The 23,821-nt window shown below is 40.3% G+C and overlaps 1 protein-coding gene across 4 annotated transcripts in view; it reads left to right on the top strand.

Moving 5' to 3' along the window:
* The first annotated feature begins 576 nt into the window (after positions 1-576).
* The window catches only part of LOC128609188 (uncharacterized), a 39,075-nt gene continuing 15,830 nt past the window's right edge, over positions 577-23,821 (top strand). For all 4 annotated transcript variants that reach the window (XR_008386193.1, XM_053627654.1, XM_053627655.1 and 1 more), the window contains exons 1-13: positions 577-750; positions 2,950-3,022; positions 3,646-3,778; positions 3,948-4,171; positions 4,584-4,737; positions 5,019-5,166; positions 8,413-8,541; positions 8,666-8,785; positions 20,124-20,227; positions 20,425-20,529; positions 20,976-21,104; positions 21,190-21,264; positions 21,449-21,488. Coding sequence is in view for 3 of the 4 variants with exons in the window: in XM_053627654.1 (XP_053483629.1) it covers positions 712-750; positions 2,950-3,022; positions 3,646-3,778; positions 3,948-4,171; positions 4,584-4,737; positions 5,019-5,166; positions 8,413-8,541; positions 8,666-8,785; positions 20,124-20,227; positions 20,425-20,529; positions 20,976-21,104; positions 21,190-21,264; positions 21,449-21,488 (1,473 nt within the window). In the remaining variant the exon portion in view is untranslated. The remainder of the gene's footprint in view (positions 751-2,949; positions 3,023-3,645; positions 3,779-3,947; positions 4,172-4,583; positions 4,738-5,018; positions 5,167-8,412; positions 8,542-8,665; positions 8,786-20,123; positions 20,228-20,424; positions 20,530-20,975; positions 21,105-21,189; positions 21,265-21,448; positions 21,489-23,821) is intronic.

The raw sequence follows: 23,821 nt of genomic DNA, 5'->3' as shown, positions 1-23,821 counted from the left end.
CTACAGGGCCGTGGGGAACCTGGAGCCTATCCCAGGGAGCATGGGGCACAGGCGGGGTAAACCCTGCACGGGGTGCCAGTCCATCGCAGGGCGCAATCACATACACATTCATACACTACGGACACTTTGGAAATACCAATCAGCCTACCATGCATGTCTTTGGACTGGGTGAGGAAACCGGAGTACTCGGAGGAAATGTTCACAAATGTTCACAAAAATCACAAATGTTTTGTTGTCTGCTCATGTTCCTAGAGAATTGCTATTTTAATTTATATTTTATTTCTGCTTATAATCTAACATACCCGATCAAGATGTTCAACATTTTCACCAATAATATAGCCAGAGGTGCTTAATTAGGGTTGGATATGAACTCTGCAATACCTGTATACAGGGACAGGTGGGATCTACTCACAGAAATGAAATATACAGTAGTCATAGATCTGATTGAAGGCTGCCATCCACTGTGCAGAAACCTACAGACTGTATGCGTTTAAAACAAAACAAATGCAGGCAAAAAACAACAAAAACCTACAAAACTAACCAATCACTGACTGTAGAATTAGTATTCACGCTCTGTGGTGAGTCATAGGGGTGGAGTTTCATTAAATTACAAGTTGATGCCTATTTCCTGTATTTCAAAACTGCTGAAGAGTCTGCTGCTCCTTCATCAGAAGCTCACTTTGGAACTGTCGACAGCAGATTCATATAAAGATGGCAGCAGTAACAAGTAGAGGAATACCTTTAAGCTCGGTAAGTCCTTATTTAATTAGGTTAAACTATAACCAGCTATCTTTTTGCATACTGTAGCAATAAATGTTGAAATTAATTCATATAAAACAGGTGTATTTTTAATTTCATATTAAACAGGTGATTTTTTTATTCATTCCCCTGCACATTTAATTTGAGATGTGAAAACTTCAGCACTATGACATCAAGATAAGTAATTGAGTTAATTAATGATAAATAAGTGAATTTTATGAAGTAAAATTGTTTGAATTGAACAACTGAAGCATGCCTGTCAGGTTACAGTTTCCTTTCTCTAAACCTTGTTTTGCCTAGGATAACTTTCAGTTTCATTTCATCATTACCGTACACAGGAAGTGTGATTGTTGTTCAGACAGGAACAATCAGCAGTAGCTATGTGGTGGGCTTTTAAAGTCTAGAAGCAGTATGTATGCAAAGCATATCTGCAATGTAAGAGTGCTGGTCCATTTAAAGCTTTTAAAACCAACAAACAAAACTATCTTCTCAATCCTACAATTAACTGGAGATAACAAATGGAAACTGAAACTGGAGTAATATGATTCCTCTTCTTTGTACCTGACAATAAATGAGCTACAGAATTTTGAACTAGTTGTAGATGGGTTAGGGTTAGGGTTAGATGACAAATGGCAGATCTCAGAATCTTTTTTTTTTTTTAATTCATGTAACGAAAGAAATTGTTGTTTGGCAGCTGTCATGTGATGGAGGGAAGCTGGGTGATGGGTGGGATTTGACAAGTGACCAAATTGTGAAGAAAATGGAGAAAAATAAAAGCAAAATATTACCCCAAGGTATTTTGCATGATATGGGACAAAGTGCATGAGAACCCAAGTTTCCTAAAAAGTACATTTGGGCAGGCTGAACAATACGACCGGTTGTGTTTTCATTTAGAAGAAAATTACTTGCCATCAAATTTTTAACATTGACTACTCAAAGAGCATCTTCAAAAAGTAGAGGCCACCAGCGATGTCAGAGAAAGATACAGCTGTATGTTTATGTACAGTATAATGATATCAGGTTTATGTATAATTTGTCCCTGTGAGAGCACGTGCAAGAAAAAACATGTGGAAACCCCAGAAGTGACCATGGTGGTTGAGGAAAAGTGTTTGCCTATGTTGAGAGAGAAAAATTAAACTGAGTAGAGTATGACCTACATTGTCAAAAGTGGCACTTGAATAGAGTAAAACCAGAATGGTGCAACGAGTAACAGGTCATTCGTCACATTTTAAGATTCTGTACTTTAAAAAACTGGAAAACTTCATTATTTTTCATTATTTAAACATTATATAAATTGAGAAAGAGCAGCCTTTTTCAAAATGTAAATAAAAATAAAAGACGTTTTGAGATGGCTCAGGTGTTACTCAATACTCTAGAATCCAGATTATGCTTTAAAAAAAGAGGGGAGAAAAAAGATATTGGACCACTGCATGCTTAAAATGTGCTGGCAATGTGCCAGTGATTAAGCTTGAATTATTTGCCAAAACATCAATAAATCGAGTTTCTTTCAAACAGAAGGATGGACCATCATTATGTGGTGTTGTACTAGACTTCATATGAGAAACTATATATTATCTGAGAAAGATATATATATATATATATATATATATATATATATATATATATATATATATATATATATATATATATTAAATCAAAAACTACAGTGCATGATTAACTAAAGGAAAGGTCAATGGTTAAAGGTTTAATGTAGAATCTACAGTATTTCAATCTTCTTCATCATTCAGTCTTCTTCATCGTTTTATTCTGATTTAATGGTCTTCACAGGTTTGACAGAGAGGTGGAATGAGTGCAGCCTTAATTCCACAAAAAAAAATAATAATTTTGCTCTGAGACAATGTTTTCAAAATAATGTTCAATAAATATTCAGGATCCTAGAACTTGAAGAGCCAAGTTTTTGCCTTTCTTCCACCTTTGAATAGTTCTCCAGTAAAACAAAGAAAAAAAGATCAACATTTTTGCAACTTTTCCTATCATTTTGTCATTTTTAAGCAGGTTAGCTTATCTATTTTTCTGTGAGACTTTGTAAAAGAAATGAAAAATGCTACTAATTGCCCTTTATAAATCTGTAAATCTAGAGCACTAAACAAATATTGGAACATTTATTCATCATTTATAGCAGCCTTATGTGTCATGGTACTTGATTATCATATTTGTTTCCTCCTAAAGATCTGTCCATGGCACCTGCACGCAAACTCCACTAGCCACACCTGGCCATTCAGTGCTATAGCAGAACTGATCGGTGAGTCAAAACTGCTTCTTTATTCTTCTTTCCTTCATCCAACTGATTACTGGACCCTTTTTCATAAAAAGTTGAAATCTTCCACATTCTGAGCTACTGGCAATGTTCCAGCTGCTTGACAAGGACAGTTCTAGAGATTAACCCTTAGGGAGGATGTACAATATGCAGACAACAAGGAAATAAAAATACTTTTGCATATGAATACAAGAAGTAATTTGTGCATATGCTTGTGCATGTGCATACATGTGTATGTGTACACGTAGGGGTGTGTGTGTGTGTGTGTGTGTGTGTGTGTGTAAAGTTAACTAGTATTGTGGGTAAACATCAGTTACTTACCCCCAACAATGAAACACTGAAAATGGGGTCATGCAATAGACTGGCATTTGTTGCAGCGTGTATCCCGGCCTCGTTACCAGTGTTCCCAGGATAGGCTGTGGATCTACCACTACCCTGAACAGAATAAAGAGGTTACTGAAGATGAAATGAATATTAATTCTTTTGTTTTTTTTCAAGGTTAACTTAGGTTTATGCTTTTTAGAGCTAAAACATGTAAACAGTAACGCAAACTGTGCCTTAGTAACATTGGCTAGTATCAGATGTTTCCTGTTTTGTTTTGTTGACAGACAATGCTTATGACCCAGATGTCGGTGCAAAACAACTCTGGATTGATAAATCAGTGATCAAAGACCAGGACTGCCTCATCTTCATGGATAATGGAAATGGCATGGACTATGACAAGATGCACAAAATGCTCAGGTATCAGTGTGTTCATGAAGCCTGTGTTAGCCTTGAGAGGGGAATTAGATCATCCAGCAATTCACTTTAACTACAAATTTGTTGATGTGTAAACAGTGTATAGTTTCTACTTTTACTAACAAAGCCCTCTCTCTCTCTCTCTCTCTCTCTCTCTCTCTCTCTCTCTCAGTTTTGGCTTCAGTGATAAGCAGACAGTAAATGAACATGTTCCAGTGGGTCGTTATGGTAACGGTTTTAAGTCGGGCTCCATGCGCTTGGGGAAGGATGCCATTGTGTTCTCAAAGAAAGCCGACACCATGTGTGTGGGTCTCCTGTCACAGACTTACCTCGAGGATACAGGAGCACAAAATGTCATGGTGCCTACTGTCACATTTACCAACACCGGACAGACTGATATCCTTTACCTAGAAACAGAGAGATAGATGGCTATATTTAATAGGAATGCTGGATAGAAGCATTGAATGTAAAATTTATACTGCATTTATATCTGCAAGAGATAAGATGATTAAAAAATAAATAAAACAATGTATAGTCAACCACCTAACCACTTTACACTGTTACATTGTTCTTCATTTTATTCATTTTATATTATACCATATTATGCAGTAACTGCGATGACTTGTTCAGTGTATATAGTAAAACTAATATGAAATAGATGTAGTTATGAGGGTGAGGAATGTGCAGGAAATACTGGGCCTGCAAGTGCAATAGGAATATAGAGGTATAAAGGTATAGAGGTAAATAAATGCCTCCTGAGAATTTAAAGGATCCTCTGTGTAGTTTGGTCCTTAACCTCGCTGCTCACTCAGTGCTTCACCGGAGCATGCAGAGTGTCTTCATGATATCCTGACACATTCTCTGTTTAACACCAAGGAAGAACTGCTGTCTGAGTTCAGTGTCATTGACAGGTTGTGCACCAAGTCAAGTGGAACCCGCATAATTATCTGGAACCTACGCAGGTGAACATGCAGAGAGTTTGATTTTTTCACTTCTTCCTAAGGATGTGATGGAATACAACATTTTATCGTAGTAAGGAAGTCTAATATAGTTATACAGCTAACATTATGCAATAACATTATAGTTTTCATATCATTATTATAGTATGATATAAACGTGTCATGTCACTTGAAATGTGCTGCAAAAATGTTTAGACAGCGTAGCCTACCTTATTTTGCTGAGGACCACGGGCAATATTGTGGGTTGTCAGAAATTATATACATCACCAATTATTCTGCTACAGAACACCTTCAGAAGAATTAGAATTTGATTTCACGAAGAACCCTTATGACATCCGGATCCCTGTTGATGTGTACGGGAGAACCGGGGAGATAAACAAGCGGCAGGCAGCAGGTGGCGTGTCAGTGCCTGAGAGTGAATATTCACTGCGGGTGAGAATTTTACCAGCAAATTTTACATGAATATTGAGTTATTGGAGATCACTGGCTGAGTTCACTAAGGTAAGAGGGGTCATTTCAGAAAGCAGAATTTCATACTTGCTAGCATTGAAATAGATAAATAGATTAATTAGGCATGAAATAATTGTGTCCTGGTGAAACACATGGATCTAAGTGCAAGTTGTTATTAGCAATTCAAATCATAAGGCAAACCTGTGGTCAAACAGAAAGATTGAACATCAGACAAACATTTCAATTCAGGTCAATAAATGTCAAAGTGAAAGGAGAAATTAAAAACAATACTCAAATCACACAAAAATGGCAAAATGTCATAAGGAGTTATGGAGAGGCCAAGTATATGTTACAGGCCTCAAGCATGAGTAACCTGTGAACAGATATTGTGTCCTGTTTTGTACAGGAAAATCATACACAGGAGATTTTACTTGTGATCGCTCAGCAAGCTGTTCTCTGTCTTTATTAAACAGAATACATCTTTTTTCCTTCTTCATTCAAACCACTATGACAATAATATTCCTTGTAACAAATTACACATTTGGCATCACAATACAGTGTGGAGGTTAATACATCAAACCGCTGGTATAACATATTATATAAATTATTTGAATGTACAAATTTGTTGTTAAGTTCAACAGAAATACTTCACATATCCCAGTCTTAACTGGTACTATGACTCATAGTTACTGCTATTATCAGCTCCAAAATCATATTCGTCCAGTAGCTTTAAAACTGTTAGCCTACTTGTTTCACACTTTTTCTACATTTTCAAATACAAAAACAATACAGAGCCCTACATTATACAAAATATCTGTCTCTTTAACCTTACCAACACATTACAACTATAAAGTATCTCACAAAAGTGAGTACACCCCTCACATTTTTGTAAATATTTGATTATATCTTTTCATGTGACAACACTGAAGAAATGACACTTTGCTACAATGTAAAGTAGTGAGTGTACAGCTTGTATAACAGTGTAAATTTGCTGTCCCCTCAAAATAACTCAACACACAGTCATTAATGTCTAAACCGCTGGCAACATAAGTGAGTACACCCCTAAGTGAAAATGTCCAAATTGGGCCCAATTAGCCATTTTCCCTCCCCGGTGTCATATGACTTGTTAGTGTTTCAAGGTCTCAGGTGTGAATGGGGAGCAGGTGTGTTAATTTGGTGTTATCACTCTCACACTCCCTCATACTGGTCACTGGAACTTCAACATAGCACCTCATGGCAAAGAACTCTCTGAGGATCTGAAAAAAATAATTGTTGCTCTACATAAAGATGGCCTAGGCTATAAGAAGATTGCCAAGACCCTGACACTGAGCTGCAGCACGGTGGCCAAGACCATACAGCGGTGTAACAGGACAGGTTCCACTCAGAACAGGCCTCGCCATGGTCCACCAAAGAAGTTGAGTGCACGTGCTCAGCGTCATATCCAGAGGTTGTCTTTGGGAAATAGACGTATGAGTGCTGCCAGCATTGCTGCAGAGGTTGAAGGGGTGGGGGGTCAGCCTATCAATGCTCAGACCATATGCCGAACATTGCATCAAATTGGTCTGCATGGCTGTCGTCCCAGAAGGAAGTCTCTTCTAAAGATGATGCACAAGAAAGCCCACAAACAGTTTGCTGAAGACAAGCAGACGAAGGACATGGATTACTGGAACCATTTCCTGTGGTCTGATGAGACCAAGATAAACTTATTTGGTTCAGATGGTGTCAAGTGTGTGTGGCAGCAACCAAGTGAGGAGTACAAAGACAAGTGTGTCTTGCCTACAGTCAAGCATGGTGGTGGGAGTGTCATGGTCTGGGGCTGCATGAGTGCTGCCGACACTGGGGAGCTACAGTTCATTGAGGGAACCATGAATGCCCACATGTACTGTGACATACTGAAGCAGAGCATAATCAGTATGCAGTATTCCAGCATGATAACGACCTCAAACACACCTCCAAGACAACCACTGCCTTGATAAAGAAGCTGAGGAAGAAGGTGATGGACTGGCCAAGCATGTCTCCAGACCTAAACCCTATTGAGCATCTGTGGGGCATCCTCAAACAGAAAGTGGAGGAGCACAAGGTCTCTAACATCCACCAGCTCCGTGATGTCGTCATGGGGGAGTGGAAGAGGACTCCAGTGGCAACCTGTGAAGCTCTGGTGAACTCCATGCCCAAGAGGGTTAAGGCAGTGCTGGAAAATAATGGTGGCCACACAAAATATTGATGCTTTGTGCCCAATTTGGACATTTTCACTTAGGGGTGTACTCACATTTGTTGCCAGCGGTTTAGACATTAATGGCTGTGTGTTGAGTTATTTTGAGGGGACAGCAAATTTACACTGGTACACAAGCTGTACACTCACTACTTTACATTGTATCAAAGTGTCATTTCTTCAGTGTTGTCACATGAAAAGATATAATCAAATATTTACAAAAATTTGAGGGGTGTACTCACTTTTGTGAGATACTGTATATACACGACTATAGAAATAACCATACTTTATAAACTTTAGCTTTAACAAACACAGGGAAAAGGTGTACATGTCCAGGAGCAATGACCATAAACAAAATAAATGTTGGCGTGGGAAGGCCACCATGTCGCTTTTTACACGGGAGCTAGCTACACTTCAATTCAAGGTCTCTCAATTTGTAGGCGTCACATATACAGTGGGTATAAAAAGTGTACACACCCTTGTTAAGATTGCATGAAGTAAAATTTTATGAAGTAAAAAAACCGAGATGTATCATGTCAAACCATTAATTTGGTGAAACAATGTGAAGGCCATTATGAACAAGTGAAGAAAATGGGGCACTACAGTGACATTACCAAGAACAGGATGTCGCTCCAAAATTTATGAAAAGTAATCAGGGAAGCTGCCAAGAGTCCTATACTATCTTTAAAGAAGCTACAGGGACATCTGGCAAATACTGGTCACTCGTTGCATGTGACAACAATCTGTCATATTCTTCACTTGTCTGGGCTAAGGGTTAAAGTGGCTAGATGGAAGCCCTTTATTCAAAGAAAAAAAAGCATGATTTGATATGTAGGTGAGTGAGAATTTGTTAAAGTCTGAACTGAATTGAACTGAGATTTTGCAGCAGCTCCTCCTCAAATCTCCAGGTGCAGTTTAACTCAGGAGTAAAGTTTAAGTTTAAACACTAATCAATGTAGTCAAGTCTGTTTTTTTTTTTGTTTGTTTGTTTGTTTGTTTGTTTGTTTTTTATTCAGGCATACTGCAGTATCCTGTACATGAAGCCAAGAATGCAGATTATCATTCAAGGGCTGAAGGTGGAAACTCAGTTGATCACTAAAACTTTAGCAAACGTCTTGACAGACACATACAAACCTGATTCTGTTGTATCCTTATGCCAAATATTATAGCACAAGAATGTAAAAATATACCCAATGATGCACAAGTAAGAGCTACTTATTAAATTATTCAAATATTTTAAATGCCATGATCCTTAAGTCTTTGTCTCAGAATAAGGCAATAACAATCACATTTGGCTATAACACCAAGAGCAAAGAGCACTACGGATTGATGATGTACCACAACAACCGTCTCATCAAAGCTTATGAGCGTGTCGCCTGTCAGCGCAAGGTGAGGAGAATAGAGTTTATTTAATGCTTAATGTATTTTATATTTCTTCAATCATTTGTGTACAGGAACAGAATAGAGAGAGAACAAATCAAGAATAGACAGATAAACACATATTCAGTGGGGGAAATAAGTATTGAATCTGTCAACCTTTTTTTTCAGTAAATATATTTCCAATGAGGCTATTCACATGAAATGTTCACCAGACATCAGTAATAACTCAAGAAATCCAGGAATTTAAAGAATTCACAACATTAAAGTCCATAAATAAAGTTATGTGTAATAAAGTGGGATGACAGGAAAAAAAGTATTGAAAATGCTAAGAAAAAGCAGGTCTCCAAGCCAAGGTAAGGCAAGGAACTTATCTGTGCAAATTAATATCAGCTGGGTTAGTAAATTGATGGTTTATAAAAAGGTTTTCATTACCAAGGTGTCACACAAGAAACATCTCATAATGGGTAAAAGCAAAGAGCTCTCCCAAGACCTTCACAACCTTATTGTTGTGAAACATATTCAGGGAATCGGATACAGACGTATTTCAAAACTTCTGAATCTTCCAGTAAGCACCATTGGGGCCATTATTTGCAAGTGGAAGCAACATCACTCCCTCATCAACCGGCCACACACAGGAGCTCCTCGCAAGATTTCTGACCAGGGAGACAGAAGAATAGTCAGAAGAGTATCCCAAGAGCCAAGGTCCACTCAGAAAGAGTTCCAGAAACACTTGGAGGCAGCAGGTGCCCTCGTCACAGAGAAAACAATAGGCAATGCAGAGCCTGTAGATGGGCCTCAGCTGCCTGACACCATGCATAAACCTTGAAGTTAGAGGATGTTGCCCCACAGAGGCTCCATCAACAGGGGCGTGGTAGGCCAAAATGGCGGCCACGTAAACCCTGCATGTAGAAGGAGCCCACCCGGCTGAGAAAAGTCCTTGTAAGAACTCCAGGACTGTAGCTATTACACAGTTCACTGGGTCTACAGTGGATCCCTGCAGATGGGAATCTCCCAAGGAGTGCCATCTAGCAGGGATATTAATTCTGAGAACCATATTCGAGCTGGCCAAGGTGCTACTAGCAGCAGACGTAGACTGTCTTGGCAAACTCTTGCTAGACCTTGTGGTAGCAGAGAAATCGGGGGGAAAGCGTTCAGATGTGACCTCGCCCACATGTGCACCATGGCGTCCAGCCCTAATTGTGCGGTAGGAGCGAGGGTGAACCACAGCCGGCAGTGTGTTGCTTCCTCTGAGCCGAACACATGCAGTCCCGCTTGGCCAAACCTCTGCCATATGGACTCCACCACTTGTGGATGGAGCTACCAATCCCTGGGCCTCAGCCCCTGCCTCAACAGGATGTCTGTCCCCACATTCCAGTTGCCCAGAATGTACACTGCACTCACTGACAAAACTTTCCCTCTTCCCAGAGAAGAATTAGTTGAGCCTGCCTGAACAGGGGGTGCAGACAAAATCCTCCCTGGTGGTCAATATGAGACCACTGCTGTGTTGTCTGTAAACACACGGTGACCTCTCAATTGAGAAAGAAGGAATTTCAGTGCTAGAAATTTCAGTGCTTTCAGTGCTAGACCACATTTCTAGGCAATTTATATGCCGCTCCAAATGAGGGCCGTAAGCTGGACAGCTGTCTAAGACCATGCTCCAGCCCATGAGGGAGGTGTCTGTCATTACCATCTTGCGCTATGGGGACACCCCTAGAGTGTGACCCATGGCTAGAAACTGGGGTTCTCCGCCACCACTGAAACGGTCTCCTGTGCAATAGGCCCAATGGTTTGATGTTGGCTACTGCTGCCATAAGCTCCAATAGTCTCGCATAGAGACTGGAGGGGATGCAAGATACAGCTTTATCTTGCTCAATGTTGATAGGATTGACCCTACGCATGTTGGGGACAGAAATGTCCTCATCCTAGTAGAATCCTTATAACCCCTAGAAAAGTTGTCCACTGCATTGGAGAAAGCATACTCTTCTGAGGTTCAACCTGAACCCCACGCTCTTCATGTGGGCAAGAACAACATCTCGATGTTGAACCGCCAGTTCTCTGGATCATGTTAGAATTAACCAGTCTTCCAGGTGGTTTAGTACACGGATGCCATGGAGTCACAATGGAGCCAGAATGACATCTGTGCACTTTGTGAAAGTGCGAGGGGATAAAGCCATCGATATTTCTTTGTGGAAATTTGCACCTTTTAGATCTATCGTCACAAACCAGTCCTCAAACTGAATCTGTGGAACGATAAGTTTGGGCATCAGCATCTCGAACCTGTACGTCCGAAGAGTACAGTTCAGATGACGCAGATCTAACATTGGCTGCATACTCCTCTACATTTTGCGCACCAGGAAATAATGGCTGTAAAAACCTCCCTCTTTCAGGGAACGGGGTACATGTTCTATGGCCCCTTTGTCCAAGAGGGATCTTACTTCCTGCGCTAACTTCAGGCTCTGGTCTGTGCGGACTACTGTGGTGAGCACACTTCTGAACCGGGGGGGTCGAGCTCTAAACTGGACCCAGTAACCCTTTTCTATGGTAGACAGATCTCAGGGAGACACATTTGGCAGTAGTTTCCACACTGCCAGACGGTCTTTTAGTGACGTTAACTATTCCACATTCTATTGTAGGGAAAGCATCAGATTTTTGTTGCCCTGTGACAGCTCGCTGACCAGAGAACACAGCATTGGCTTGGGGAGGCCCTACAGTAGCACTGGTGGCTAACTGCCCTAACAACCTCATGTTCCCTGATACGTCCCTCCACGGCCCCTCAGGACCGCTCTTCTTTGTCTGCTTGGCCTTTATGACCATTCTCAGATCAGGCCTAGTAGCAGGCTGCGACTGTGGCCACCTGGTTCCCCTGGCTGTCTGCGGGGATTGGCGGGCTGTCATACTCGCCTTCTCTGTCTCCCTCGCACTAGCGCTGGTGAACACGACATAACAGGGAAGGAACTGGCTGAATGCCACCATATGTTGAGCTCACTTAGCAGGTCTGCTTGGTAGGCCTGCAACACTGTCATTGTCTGCAGTGATCCACAATCAAGACTACTACACATAGCACTTGCCCACTAATGCCACGGTGGCCTTACACGGTGACTTGGATGGCAAAGCCGGCCACCTAAATTACCTTCCGTCAATGGAGAGAGGTAGCTCGCAAGTGCCTCCTCCATCTTCAGCATAGCTAAATAGCCATGTCGTTCATTCCCCACAATGGCCAAATAATCTGACATTGTGGGGTTATAAATATGGCTTATGTATGGTTTTCCCCCAGAAGCCTGATACTTTGTCATGCACTTCTGGAAAAAAGGGGAGTTTTCTGCAGTGTGAGGGATTTACTTTCACTGGGGAGAAAAAAGCTCATCCAAGTTGCTTTGGATAAAAGCGTCTGCTAAATGAATGAATGTAAATGTAAATGGATAGAAAGTCCAGAGATTTTGAGAAAAGATAGAAAGGAAATGAAGCGTCTTTTTGTTTTTTTTTACACAAACAACCGACATGCAGTCTCGCTGAAGATAATAAGGCTGACGCCGCGGTTCACAGGTGCCATATATATATATCACGCGACGGGCTTAATTGCCACATCACCTGATCATGGCAGGCCTATAAATAGGCATGATTTTACACAAGCTTCAGATGCTGGTCGCGCGCGAGGGCACTCCTCATAGTGTTATGCTAAATGCAACGAGGAGTTCCCTTTGAAAGGGAACAATGTCTGATGTATGCAAAAACACATCTATATAGATAAGCCAGAGGCATTCTGGGAACAAGGGCTGTAGACTGAAGAAGTAAAAATGTTCTTTGACCACAATCAGTAAAAGGTATGTTTGGAGAAAAAAGGATTAGCATTTAATGAAAAGAACACCTTGACAACTGTGGATCTGTATATACAGTGGCAAGAAAAAGTATGTGAACCTTTCAGAATTTCATGGTCTTCTGAATAAATTTGTCATAAAATGTGATCGGATCTTCATCTAAGTCAAGGGTATTGACGAATATAATGTGTCTAAAATAATAACACACTATAAATTCTGATCCCTCATGTCTTTATTGAACACACTCATTCAACATTCAAAATGGCAGTGGAAAAAGTCAGTGAACCCTTAAAATTAATAACTGGTTGACCCCCCTTGGCAGCAATAACCTCAACCAGGCACTTCTTGTAGCTGTGGATCAGACCTGCACATCGTTCAGGAGGAATTTTATCCCATTCTTCCTGGCAGAACTGCTTTAGCTCTGTCATATTCTTTGGACGTCTCATGTGTATGGCTCTCTTCAAGTCATTCCATAGCATCTCTATTGGGTTGAGGTCTGGGCTCTGACTCTGGCCACTCCAAAAGGCAGATTTTGTTTTTCTGAAACCATTCTGTTGTGGACTTGCGCCGGTGTTTCGGGTCGTTATCCTGTTGCATCACTCAATTTCTACACAGTTTCAGCTGATGTACAGACATTCTCACATTATCCTGAAGATTTGTCTGATATACTTGGGAATTCATCTTCCCCTCAATGATTGCAAGCTGGCCAGGCCCAGATGCAGCAAAGCAGGCCCAAATCATGATGTTTCCTCCACCATACTTTACGGTTGGGATGATGTTTTCATGATGATAGGCCGTGCCCTTTCTACACCAGATGTAGTGCTGTGTGGTTTTTCCAAAATAGTTCAATCTTAGTTTCATCAGTCCACAAAACATTTTGCCAATACCGCTGTGGAGTGTCAACATGGTCTTTTGCAAACTTCAGGCATGCAGCAATGTTCTTTTTAGTAAGCAGTGGCTTCCTTCGTGGTGTCCTGCCGTAGATACCCTGCCTGTTCAATGTGTGATGTATTGTAGACTCATGAACAGAGATGTTAGCCAGTTCCAATGATGCCTTCAAATCTTTGGGTGTCTTTCGGGGTTGTTTCTTTACTTCATTGATGAGTCTTCGTTGTGCTCTTGGTGTCGTTTTGACTGAGTGCCCACTTCTTGGTAGAGTAACAACAATCCCAAAGTGTCTCCATTTGTAGAATGTTTGCCTAACTGTAGACTGGTGAATTTCTAAAGTCTTTGAAATCACTTTATAACCTTTGCCAGCTTTATGTAAATCAACAATTCTTGATCGTAGATCCTCTGAATGCTCTTTTTGGCAAGGCATGGCTCACATAAGCATGTGCTTCTTGTGCAGAGCAAACTCCAAAAGTTTGAGGGGTTTTTATCATTCAAAGTAGCTGTAGTCCACATCTCCAAACTCATTTTCTTAACGAGACTCCAGTTGTGCTAAAACCTGACTCCAATTAGCTTTTTTGAGGTCATTAACTCAAGGGTTCACATAGTTTTTCCACAAGCACTGAGGTTTTTTTTGGTTGTTTTCAATAAAGACATGAAAGATCAGAATTTTTTTTGTGTTATTATTTTAGACACATTGTATTTGTCAATACCCTTGACTTAGATGAAGATCAGATCACATTTTATGGCAAATTTATTCAGAAAACCATGAAATTCCAAAAGGTTCACATACTTTTTCTTGCCACTGTATTATGTTTTGGAGTCGTGTGGCAGGCAGTTGCACAGAAAACATTGAAAAGGTAGGTGAAAGAATCAGTTCCAGCAAATATAAGAAAATTCTGGAAACAAATGTGACCCAGACTGAAATCTGAAGTTGAAAAGAGATTGACTTCCACAACACATCCAAAATCCGAAATCCACCATGAACTACTTTAAGAAATACAAGCTGAAACTTTGGGAATGGCCTTCACAGTCCACTCAATTAACCATCATTGAAGATCTATGGGAAGATCTTAAATGGTGCTGTGTAAGCAATGTCTGCCAAGGGGGGTATTACTAAATACTGACTTTGTAGGGTGTCCAAAATTTTGTGGAATCAAAAAAGTAGACCCTTTTAGAATAAGGGGTTTAGATCCCTGTTTAGAATAAGGGGTTCCACTCAACTTTTTTGTGGTGAGGACAAGGGTGGTGGCTTCTGCCCTATTCTTGATCTGATGGGAATTGTTTTATGAAAGTCCTCTAAGTTTGCAAGCTAAAGTTGTTGGACATTGCGCCTTCCATGCAGCCACGAGACTGGTTCACAGCTTCAACTCTGGGATGTTGGTGGGTTTCCTGACATGAACTGCTTCCTTCAGGTTCAAAACATTTTTATTGGATTAAGGTCAGGACTTTGACTTGGCCATTCTAAAACATTAACTTTATTCTTCTTTAACAATTCTTTTGTAGAATGACTTGTGTGCTTAGGGCATTGACTTGACTTGCTGAATGACCCACTTTCTCCCAAGAGTTTTCGTGTTTATTCTGCTGGTATAATTCAGAATTCGTTGTTCCATCAATGATGGCAAACCGTTCAGGCCCAGATGAAGCAAACCAGGCCCAAACCATGATACTACCACCACCATAATTCACAGATGGGATAAGGTTCTTATGCTCTAATGCGGTGTTTTCCTTTCTCCAAACATAGCTCATCTCATTTTAACCAAAATGTTCTATTTTGGTCTCATCTATCCACAAAACATTTTTCCAATAGCCTTCTGGCTTGTCCACATGATCTTTAGTAAACTGAAGAGGGGCAGCAATGTTCTTTTTCAAGGGCAGTGGCTTTCTCCTTGCAACCCTGCCATGCACACCATAGTTGTTCAGTGTTCTCCTGATGGTGGACTCATGAACATTAACATCAGCCTATGTGAGAGAGGCCTTTAGTTACTTAGAAGTCACCATGAGGTGGAGGTGGGCGCTGCTGAGCTGCCAATGGAGTAAGACGCGAAGTTGGAGGCTCCTGCTGATTTCAATTAAAATTGTAATTAACTTGCGCTTTTCAGTCATAAAATATATTTTGAATTATTCTACTCTGGTTTTTGTTTGCACATTTAATTTTGTATTACGTTAAAATGTCTGGAAAAAAACACGAAAGCTCATAGTACTATTCAGACACACCTGGTGTGCGCGCCGCGACCACAGCTGGGAGCGAATCGCTTTCTTCCCCTGAATCTGCCTCGCTGCCTGGTGACTCTGACTTCGCCGCCCTCAGGCTCAAGTTGCTGGCTTCGCTGAGGAAGGACATTGCCGATATTTTTAAAAAGGAACTCCAGGAGACTCTCGGGGATGTGCTGTCAACTATCAAGGTTGACCTGTGAGCCATGAAAACACAGCTGGTTAGTGATAAAAGTTGCTACCAATGCTACCATATCAACACTGAAAGGTACTGTTGGGGAAATGGAGCACGCTCTCTCCAGTTGCCATAGATCAGATGAAGACTATGATAAAGTCTCTCACTGCGACCATAACCAAATTAGAGAATAAATGTGGAGACTTGGAGTCTAGGTCACGGCGCAATGACATTAGGATAGTGGGAGTTCCACAGCGCCCGGACACCTGTACAACTGCTGCTGTAGCAGCCTTTCTAAAGGAGGTGTTTGGTCTGGAGAAGGAGCCAGTTTTGGACCGGTCCCACCGGACCGTTCAGCCTAAACCCAAGCCTGGTGAATGACCACGAGCTATTGTGTGCAGATTCCACTATCATAGTGACTGTGTTGACATTTTACGCCATGCGAGAGAGCTCCAGTGGATTAAAGTGAGGGATTTGACCATTTCGGTCTTCCCGGACCACACAGCCAAGATAGCCCGGGCTCGAGCCGCGTTTAACAAGGTTAGGCGTCAACTTCGTGGCATTGAGGGCGCTCGCTATGGAATACTTCACCCGGCACGGCTTCGCATTACTTATAACAGTGTTCAGAAAGACTTTGTTTCAGTGGAGGAAGCAGGGGACTATGTCAAATTCTTGACCTCTGGGTGAGCTGCATCACCTACGACAGTGGCGTCTTTTTCGCTCTCCTTAAATCTACTTCTGTAATAATGTGGTTCTCTGTTTTGATGCTCTTACTAGGTTAGAGTTTCTGTTTAAATTTATTAGTATTTTTTTCCTCAGCCTTACATGCTACACTGTTACGTTATCTGTATTTCGTCTAATTTGTAACAAGTCTTTAAAAGGTTATATTTGTTATTGCGCACAGAATGTTTTTCAGTCTTGAAGTCAGTAGGGGAGTTTTCTCTTACTGAGAATTTTTTTTGGTAATATTTTTTGGATAGTTCAGCTTACTCTCCAAGTTGCTTTCACATTGTGGACAACTTTTGGTTACTGTGGGAAACACTGCTGTCTCCTATTGTAATTTCTGACCATGCACCTCTACAATTAGATATTCAACTTTCTATTTATAAACATAGCCCACCACTTTGGAGATTTAACTCTCTTCTTTTGGTAGACAGTAAATTCTGTGAGTTCATTTCAACATCTATCGATGACTTTCTTTTCTTCAATCAGAATGACTCCACCTCTTATTCATTGTTATGGGAGACACTTAAATCCTATATCAGAGGGCAGATTATTTCTTACTCCGCTCTCTCTAATAAAAGGCACATTGCTAGGCTTAATGAACTCACATCTGTGATCATTAACCTCGATCAGAGATATGCATTGAACCCTTCTCCAGAACTTCTTAAACAGCGTCTCAACTTAGGGGCGGAATTTAATCTTATTTCGACCAAAGATGCAGAACGCTTGTTGTTGCGTACTCGTGGATCATACTATGAACATGGCGACAAGCCAAGTTGTTTACTGGCACATCAGCTGCGGCAAGAGGCCACTTCCCGTCTCATACCTAGTATTAAAAACACTTATATTATTGTCACTACAGATCCCATGGAAATTAATGCTACTTTTAAATCATTTTACTTTTCGCTTTATAAATCCGATTTTCCTGCAGACAGTACTACAGTGAATGCATTTCTTAAAAACCTCTGTAGCCCTGTTATTGATTCTAATACTGCCAAGCAACTGGACTCCCCACTCTCTCTTGAGGAAATTTTAAATACAGTTAAAACTATGCAATCTAACAAAGCCCCTGGCCTGGACGGGTTTCCAATTGAATTTTTTAAAGTGTTTATTGGAAAATTAGCACCATTGCTGTTATCTGTGTTCAACGAATGCTTGGAATGTGGGTCTTTGCCTCCGACTCTGACACAAGCCACTATAGCTCTCCTTCTTAAGGAGGGTAAGGATCCAACCTGCTGTGGTTCTTATAGACCACTGTCTCTGCTTAATGCAGATGTAAAGGGGTTGGCAAAAGTAATTGCATCTCGTTTAGGGAATGTGCTCCCTTATATTATATCTGAAGAGCAAAACGGTTTTATAAAGGGACGTCAGTTGTTTTTCAATACCCGTACATGCTTTAATATAACTTATTCAAAGCATTCAGCTGAGCTTCCTGAGATTGTTGTTTCTTAAATGCTGAAAAAGCATTTGACAGGGTTGAGTGGGAGTATTTGTTTGCAGTTTTGAGGAAATTCGGATTCTGGGATAAATTTATTTCTTGGATTCGCCTCCTTTACTCATCCTAAAGCCAGGGTTCATACGAATAATATTTATTCTGATTATTTTGCTCTCGGACGAGGGTCGGCAAGGCTGTCCTTTATCCCCTCTGCTTTTTGCTGTTGCTATCGTGCCTCTGTCTATCGTATTAAGATCTTCTCACTTGTTTAAAGGAATAGTCTGATACAGTGTCGAATACAAATTGTCGCTATATGCTGATGATTTGTTATTGTATATAAACGATCCTCTTGCCTCTATGCCTGCTGTCTTCAGTGTTCTGGAATTCTTCAGTTTTGTCTCGGGTTATAAGTTAAATTTGGAGAAAAGAGACTGTTTTCCCGTCAATACTGCAGCATTTTCTCTCCAACAGTCAGATCTACCTTTTCGATTTAGTCAGTCAGGGTTTACGTACCTAGGTATCAACGTGACACGTTCTTTATCTAACTTTGTGTCAGCTAATTTCACTCCCCTTATTTCAAAGGTTAAATCCAAAATTAAAGTTGGGAAAGCTTGTTTTCAAACAATCCACATCAGAGAGGAATGATTTCTAGGATTTATGATTTTATTCTGGCGTTATGTAGTCAGTTGAGTACCAAAATTAAGAAAGCGTGGGAAATGGAGTTAGGAGTACAAATAAGTGAAGAGTGTTGGGAACGTGCTATAGGTAGGATACAGGCTACCACTTCCTGTGCTCATCTTGGACTCATATAATTCAAAGTTTTACATAGAGTCCATTTGTCTAAATTGAGACTTTCTGTAATATATCCAGAAGTAGAAGACAAGTGTGATAAATGCCATGGCTCGCCCTGTCATCTTGGCCATATTTTTTTCTTTTGCCCTGGTCTTTATGGTTTTTGGACTGGTTTCTTTACTATCATGTCCACTATTCTCAGAGTAGATTTAAAACTTGCCCATTGATTGCTATATTTGGGATTGCTGATGCCTCAGTTCCATTACCCTCGGAACAAAAAGATATCGCTTTCACTTCCCTAATAGCAAGAAGTTCCCTAATGTCGCATTGGAAGCCTGCTAAATGTCCATCCATCTCTCAGTGGCTAAAGGACGTGATGTTTTTTTTAAAAGTCGAGAAAATAAAGTATACGATGAGGGGCTGTAATGACAAGTTTTTTTCTAAATGGTAACCCTTTATTTAATATTTTCTGGAGTTACAGACACTTCCCACTTGAATTATTGTGCCTGTTGCTGGATTTTATAATATATACATAACCAGATATAGATATTGGTTAGCCATGATGAGCCAAGGTGGGGGGTTGTTTGATTGATTGTACGCTTTGATTTTGTTTTTCTTTTCTACACTTTGTCTGTATGTATGTGTGTATTTGTAAGTATAACGAAAAATGAGAATGGTCTTGTTGCTATGTGACAGGAAGTATGTTTTCTTTCTCAATAAAAATATTTTTGAAAAAAAAAAAAAAAGTCGTCACCATGTGTTCCATTGTGATCTCATGGTCTATTACATGACTTGCTCTTTGAGTGATCTTTGTTGGTCTCCACTCCTAACAATGGAGGGTAACAGTGGTCTTGAATTTCCCCCATTTGTACACAATCTATCTGACAGTGGATTGGTGGAGTCCAAACTTTTTAGAAATGGTTTTGAAAACTTGTCCAGCCTGATGAGAATCAACAACTCTCTTTCTGAGGGCCTCAGAAATCTCCTTTGTGCCATGATTCACATAAAATCTGATGATGTTTAAGTCATATGCAGATATATAGAAAATTCTGCTCAGCTGACTAATCAGAGGTTGGGCCACTGTTTGCACATACTTGCACAAGATGAAAACCTTTTATGGGTAATTACAGATTATAGCTAATTATGCTTGAGCACATGTAGACCAATATGCAAGACTACTTGCTGTATATCAGGGCCTTTCATCATGCAAGAAAATACATAATCAGATTCAGTTCAGGGGTAATTTTATGAAGTAAACAAAATGATCTTTTATTCATGATATTGAGAGTATTTGTTATGTTCTAGTACCAGGCCGACAGAAGAGCAGTGGGAGTTATCGGGGTGATAGAGTGTAACCACCTCACACCAACTCACAACAAGCAAGGCTTTGATGATACTGAAGACTACAGGTGTGTTTGAGTAACATGTTCAGATGACCTATGACTTTCAGGAGTGCAGGAATTAATTATCTATATACAGAGGGTTGAAGATAGTAATTATACAGCACGAGTATTATCTTAATTATCTTAAGACCACTGATATTTTAGATTGACAGATTTTTTTAAAATGCTGATATAGTAAAGTATGCTATTTTGTGTCTGTGCAGGAAAACCTTAAAGAATGTAGGTAATAAGCTCAAGGAATATTGGAAGCAACAGGTATATGTACATGAGCTTAAACCTAACTGCACGGAATCTTTTGAGGATACTGTGTAAGTTTAAAAGTGCCTCTCTCTCTCTCTCTCTCTCTCTCTCTCTCTTCCTCTCTTTCTCACACTCACTCACTCACATGGCCAGGTATTAGTTTGCTGGCCAAAATTATGAACCTCAGATATTTTCTTTTTGGTTGAGTTCATAATTTGAGACACAAAGTTGCTGGAAAAATATTAATAGTAACTTGGACACATTTTGAATATACTGTCAGACAGGCGGGAGCAGTAGTCAGATATAAAATACATTTCTAATAATATTCAATATAACTTTGTTAAAGTCTTAAACTGCTATGGGCACAAGTCAGATATTACAGGTTTCCAGGTTGCGACCATTACAACAGAAGCAACACTGTTTGTGCACTGACACATCCTGTGTAAAAGGCCACATTCATTAACATGGGAGCATATTTACATAAACATTAACACATGATTGTGTGGACTCACAGGAAGCAACCAGATCAAAACTGTATTCAGTGTGATAATTGTCTGAAGTGGCGAAAACTTCCAGATGGCATTGATCCTAAAAAGCTCCCTAAGAAGTGGTTCTGCCACATGAACTCTGACCCGCAATTCAGGTGTGTTTGTCTATCTCTTTACCTTCCTGTGTGTTTGTGTGTGTGTGTGTGTGTGTGTGCTCATGTAAGTGCTTGATTCTCTCAGGAGTTGTACAGTTGAAGAAGAGCCTGAAGTTTATGATGATGAACAACCCAGAAACCAGAAAAGCTACAAACAACAGTGAGAAATGAATCCTCTCATTTCCAATAAATATTTCTATTTAATATTTCACAGTTAAGTAATGAACATGATGTCAAAGTGTAGACTTCCAGCTTTAATTTGAGGATATGTACATCCAAATCGGGTGAATGTTGAAGGAATTACAACAGTTTTTGTCTAATCTTGTGTATATGTTTTGAAACAGTGAGCGAAACCAGAAGTTGCAGCAGGAGAACAGGAAGCAGGTGATGACATGATGTTTTAACAAGGATTGAGAAAAAAACACTACTTGGTAGTGATGAGATGCATTTTGTACATAGGCTAGATAGGTTTTTTTTGCTATAACTTATCCGTAGCAAAAAGAGAAACTATTTCCAAAAGATTATTTTATGTTGTGTGTGATTCCAGAGCTTTGCAAAAGGATGTGAAACAAAAAATTAAGTTCTCAATCTCCTTTTCTGTATTCTTGTTTAACCATTGCGGTTGTTTAAATATCTGAGATCATTGATCGTTATCCCCATATAGCTAGACCGTGATATATAGTGCTGTGAAAAAGTATTCAGATTTCTTCTGTTTTTGTGTATAGCTCACACTAAATTGTTTCAGAAATGAAAACATAATCTAAGATTAAACAAAGGCAACCTGAGTAAACACAAAATACAGTTCCCTTTTAAAGGGAACTCCACATTTACACTCCACACTCCGCCCTGTAAATTACCTGCTGTCAATGGAGAGAGATGACTCGCAAGCACCTCCGCCACCTTCGACATAGCTAAGTAGCCATGCTGTTCACTCCCCACGATGGCCGAATAATCAGACGCCGCGGGGTTATATACACGACTAGTGTATGGTTTTGCCCAGAAGCATGATATTTCATCATGCACTTCTGGAAAAAGGGGAGTTTTCTGCAGTGGGAGAGAGATTTATTTTCACTGTGGAGGAAGCGTTCGTCCAGCCTGCTATGAGCCACTTCCTCTTCCCCGGCCCAGTATAAGTTTAGTTTTTCAACTGCCCTAGTAATTACTTCAAGCAGTTTTTTATATGCTTGAGAGCTGCTCTCCACTAGCTCCATGGTCCGGTGGAGAGCCAGACTTGGAAAACAGAGCAAGAGATAGAGCAGTGCTCCTCTGTGGCTCCTCTTTCAAATCCATATGAGATCTCCAGGACCTGCGTCGGCTGGCTGCCTCGGCAGTGGCTGGCCCAGATCCGTGAGGCCCTGAAACCCATCTTACTTCGGCCGAGAAGAGAGCAAAATTGTAAGGCGTTCACAATGCGCACAGTCAGACCCCTCAAGGGCTGCTGTGGCATGATCCATCCCTAAACACTTCACACAGAAAGTTTGACCCCCCTCCCCCGTCTCACCTGATAAAGGCAGGCTTATAAATAGGCATGATGTTACACAAGCTTCAGACGCCAGTCACGCGCAAGGGAACAGGGTTCGTAACCCAGACGTTTTTAAATGATAGTTATTTATTGAAGCAAAAAAGTTATCCAATACCAAGCCTGTGTGAAAATGTATTTGCATTGTGAAGGTGATTGAAATTCATCAGTCTGGGAAGGGTTACAAAGCTATTTCAAAGGCTCTGGGATTCCAAAGGGCCACAGTAAGAGCCAAGTAAAAGATTACAGTAGTGAACCTTCCCAGAAGTGGCTGACCTTCCAAATTACCTCCAAGAATACAGCAACGACTCGTCCAGCAAGCCACAAAAGAGCAAAGGACAACATCAAAGGACCTGTAGGCCTCTCTTGCATCAGTAAAGATAACTGTTCATGACTCCACTATCAGAAAGGCACTGGGCAAAAATGGCATTCATGGTGAGTTGAAAACCACTGCTAACCCAGAAGAACATTAAGGCTCATCTGAATTTTGCCAAAACACACCTTGATGATCCTCAAACCTTTTGGGAAATGTTCAGTGGATTGATGAGTTGAAAGTGGAACTGTTTGGAAGACAGGGGTCCCGTTATATCTGGCATAAACCAAACACAGAATTCCACAAAAAGAACATCATACCTACGGTCAGGCATGGTGGTGGAAGTGTGATGGTGTGGGGATGCTTTGATCCTTCAAGGTCTGCGCAACTTGTAATAATTGAGGGAAAAATTAATTTTGCTCTCTACCTGAAAATCCTAAAGGAGAATGTACAGTCTTCAGTCTGTAAGTTGAAACTCAAGCACAACTGGATTATGCAGCAAGACAATTATCCCAAGCATTGGAGTAAGTCCAAGTCCTAGAAGTAAGTGAAAGACCGATCTCCAGTTATCGGAAGCGTTTGGTTGCAGTGATTGCCGCTAAAGGTGGCACAACTAGATTTTAAGTTTATGGGGGCAATTAGTTTTTCACATTAGCGATAGGAGTTGGATAACTTTTTTTGCTTCAATAAAAATAAATAAATAACTGTATTGTGTGTTTACTCAGGTTTGCTTTTAATTATTATTGTTTTGTTGTATTTCGTTTGAAGATCTAAAACTATTTATAATATATACACAAAAAAGAAATCGGGATATACTTTTTCCACAGCACGGTACGTAAATACTGTTAAACATTAAACAGAACTGTCAAGGTGTAAATCTGGAAT

This window comes from Ictalurus furcatus, chromosome 6, assembly GCF_023375685.1.
Source record: "Ictalurus furcatus strain D&B chromosome 6, Billie_1.0, whole genome shotgun sequence".
Lineage (NCBI taxonomy): Eukaryota > Metazoa > Chordata > Actinopteri > Siluriformes > Ictaluridae > Ictalurus > Ictalurus furcatus.
This window is presented reverse-complemented; position numbering and strand designations above follow the sequence as displayed.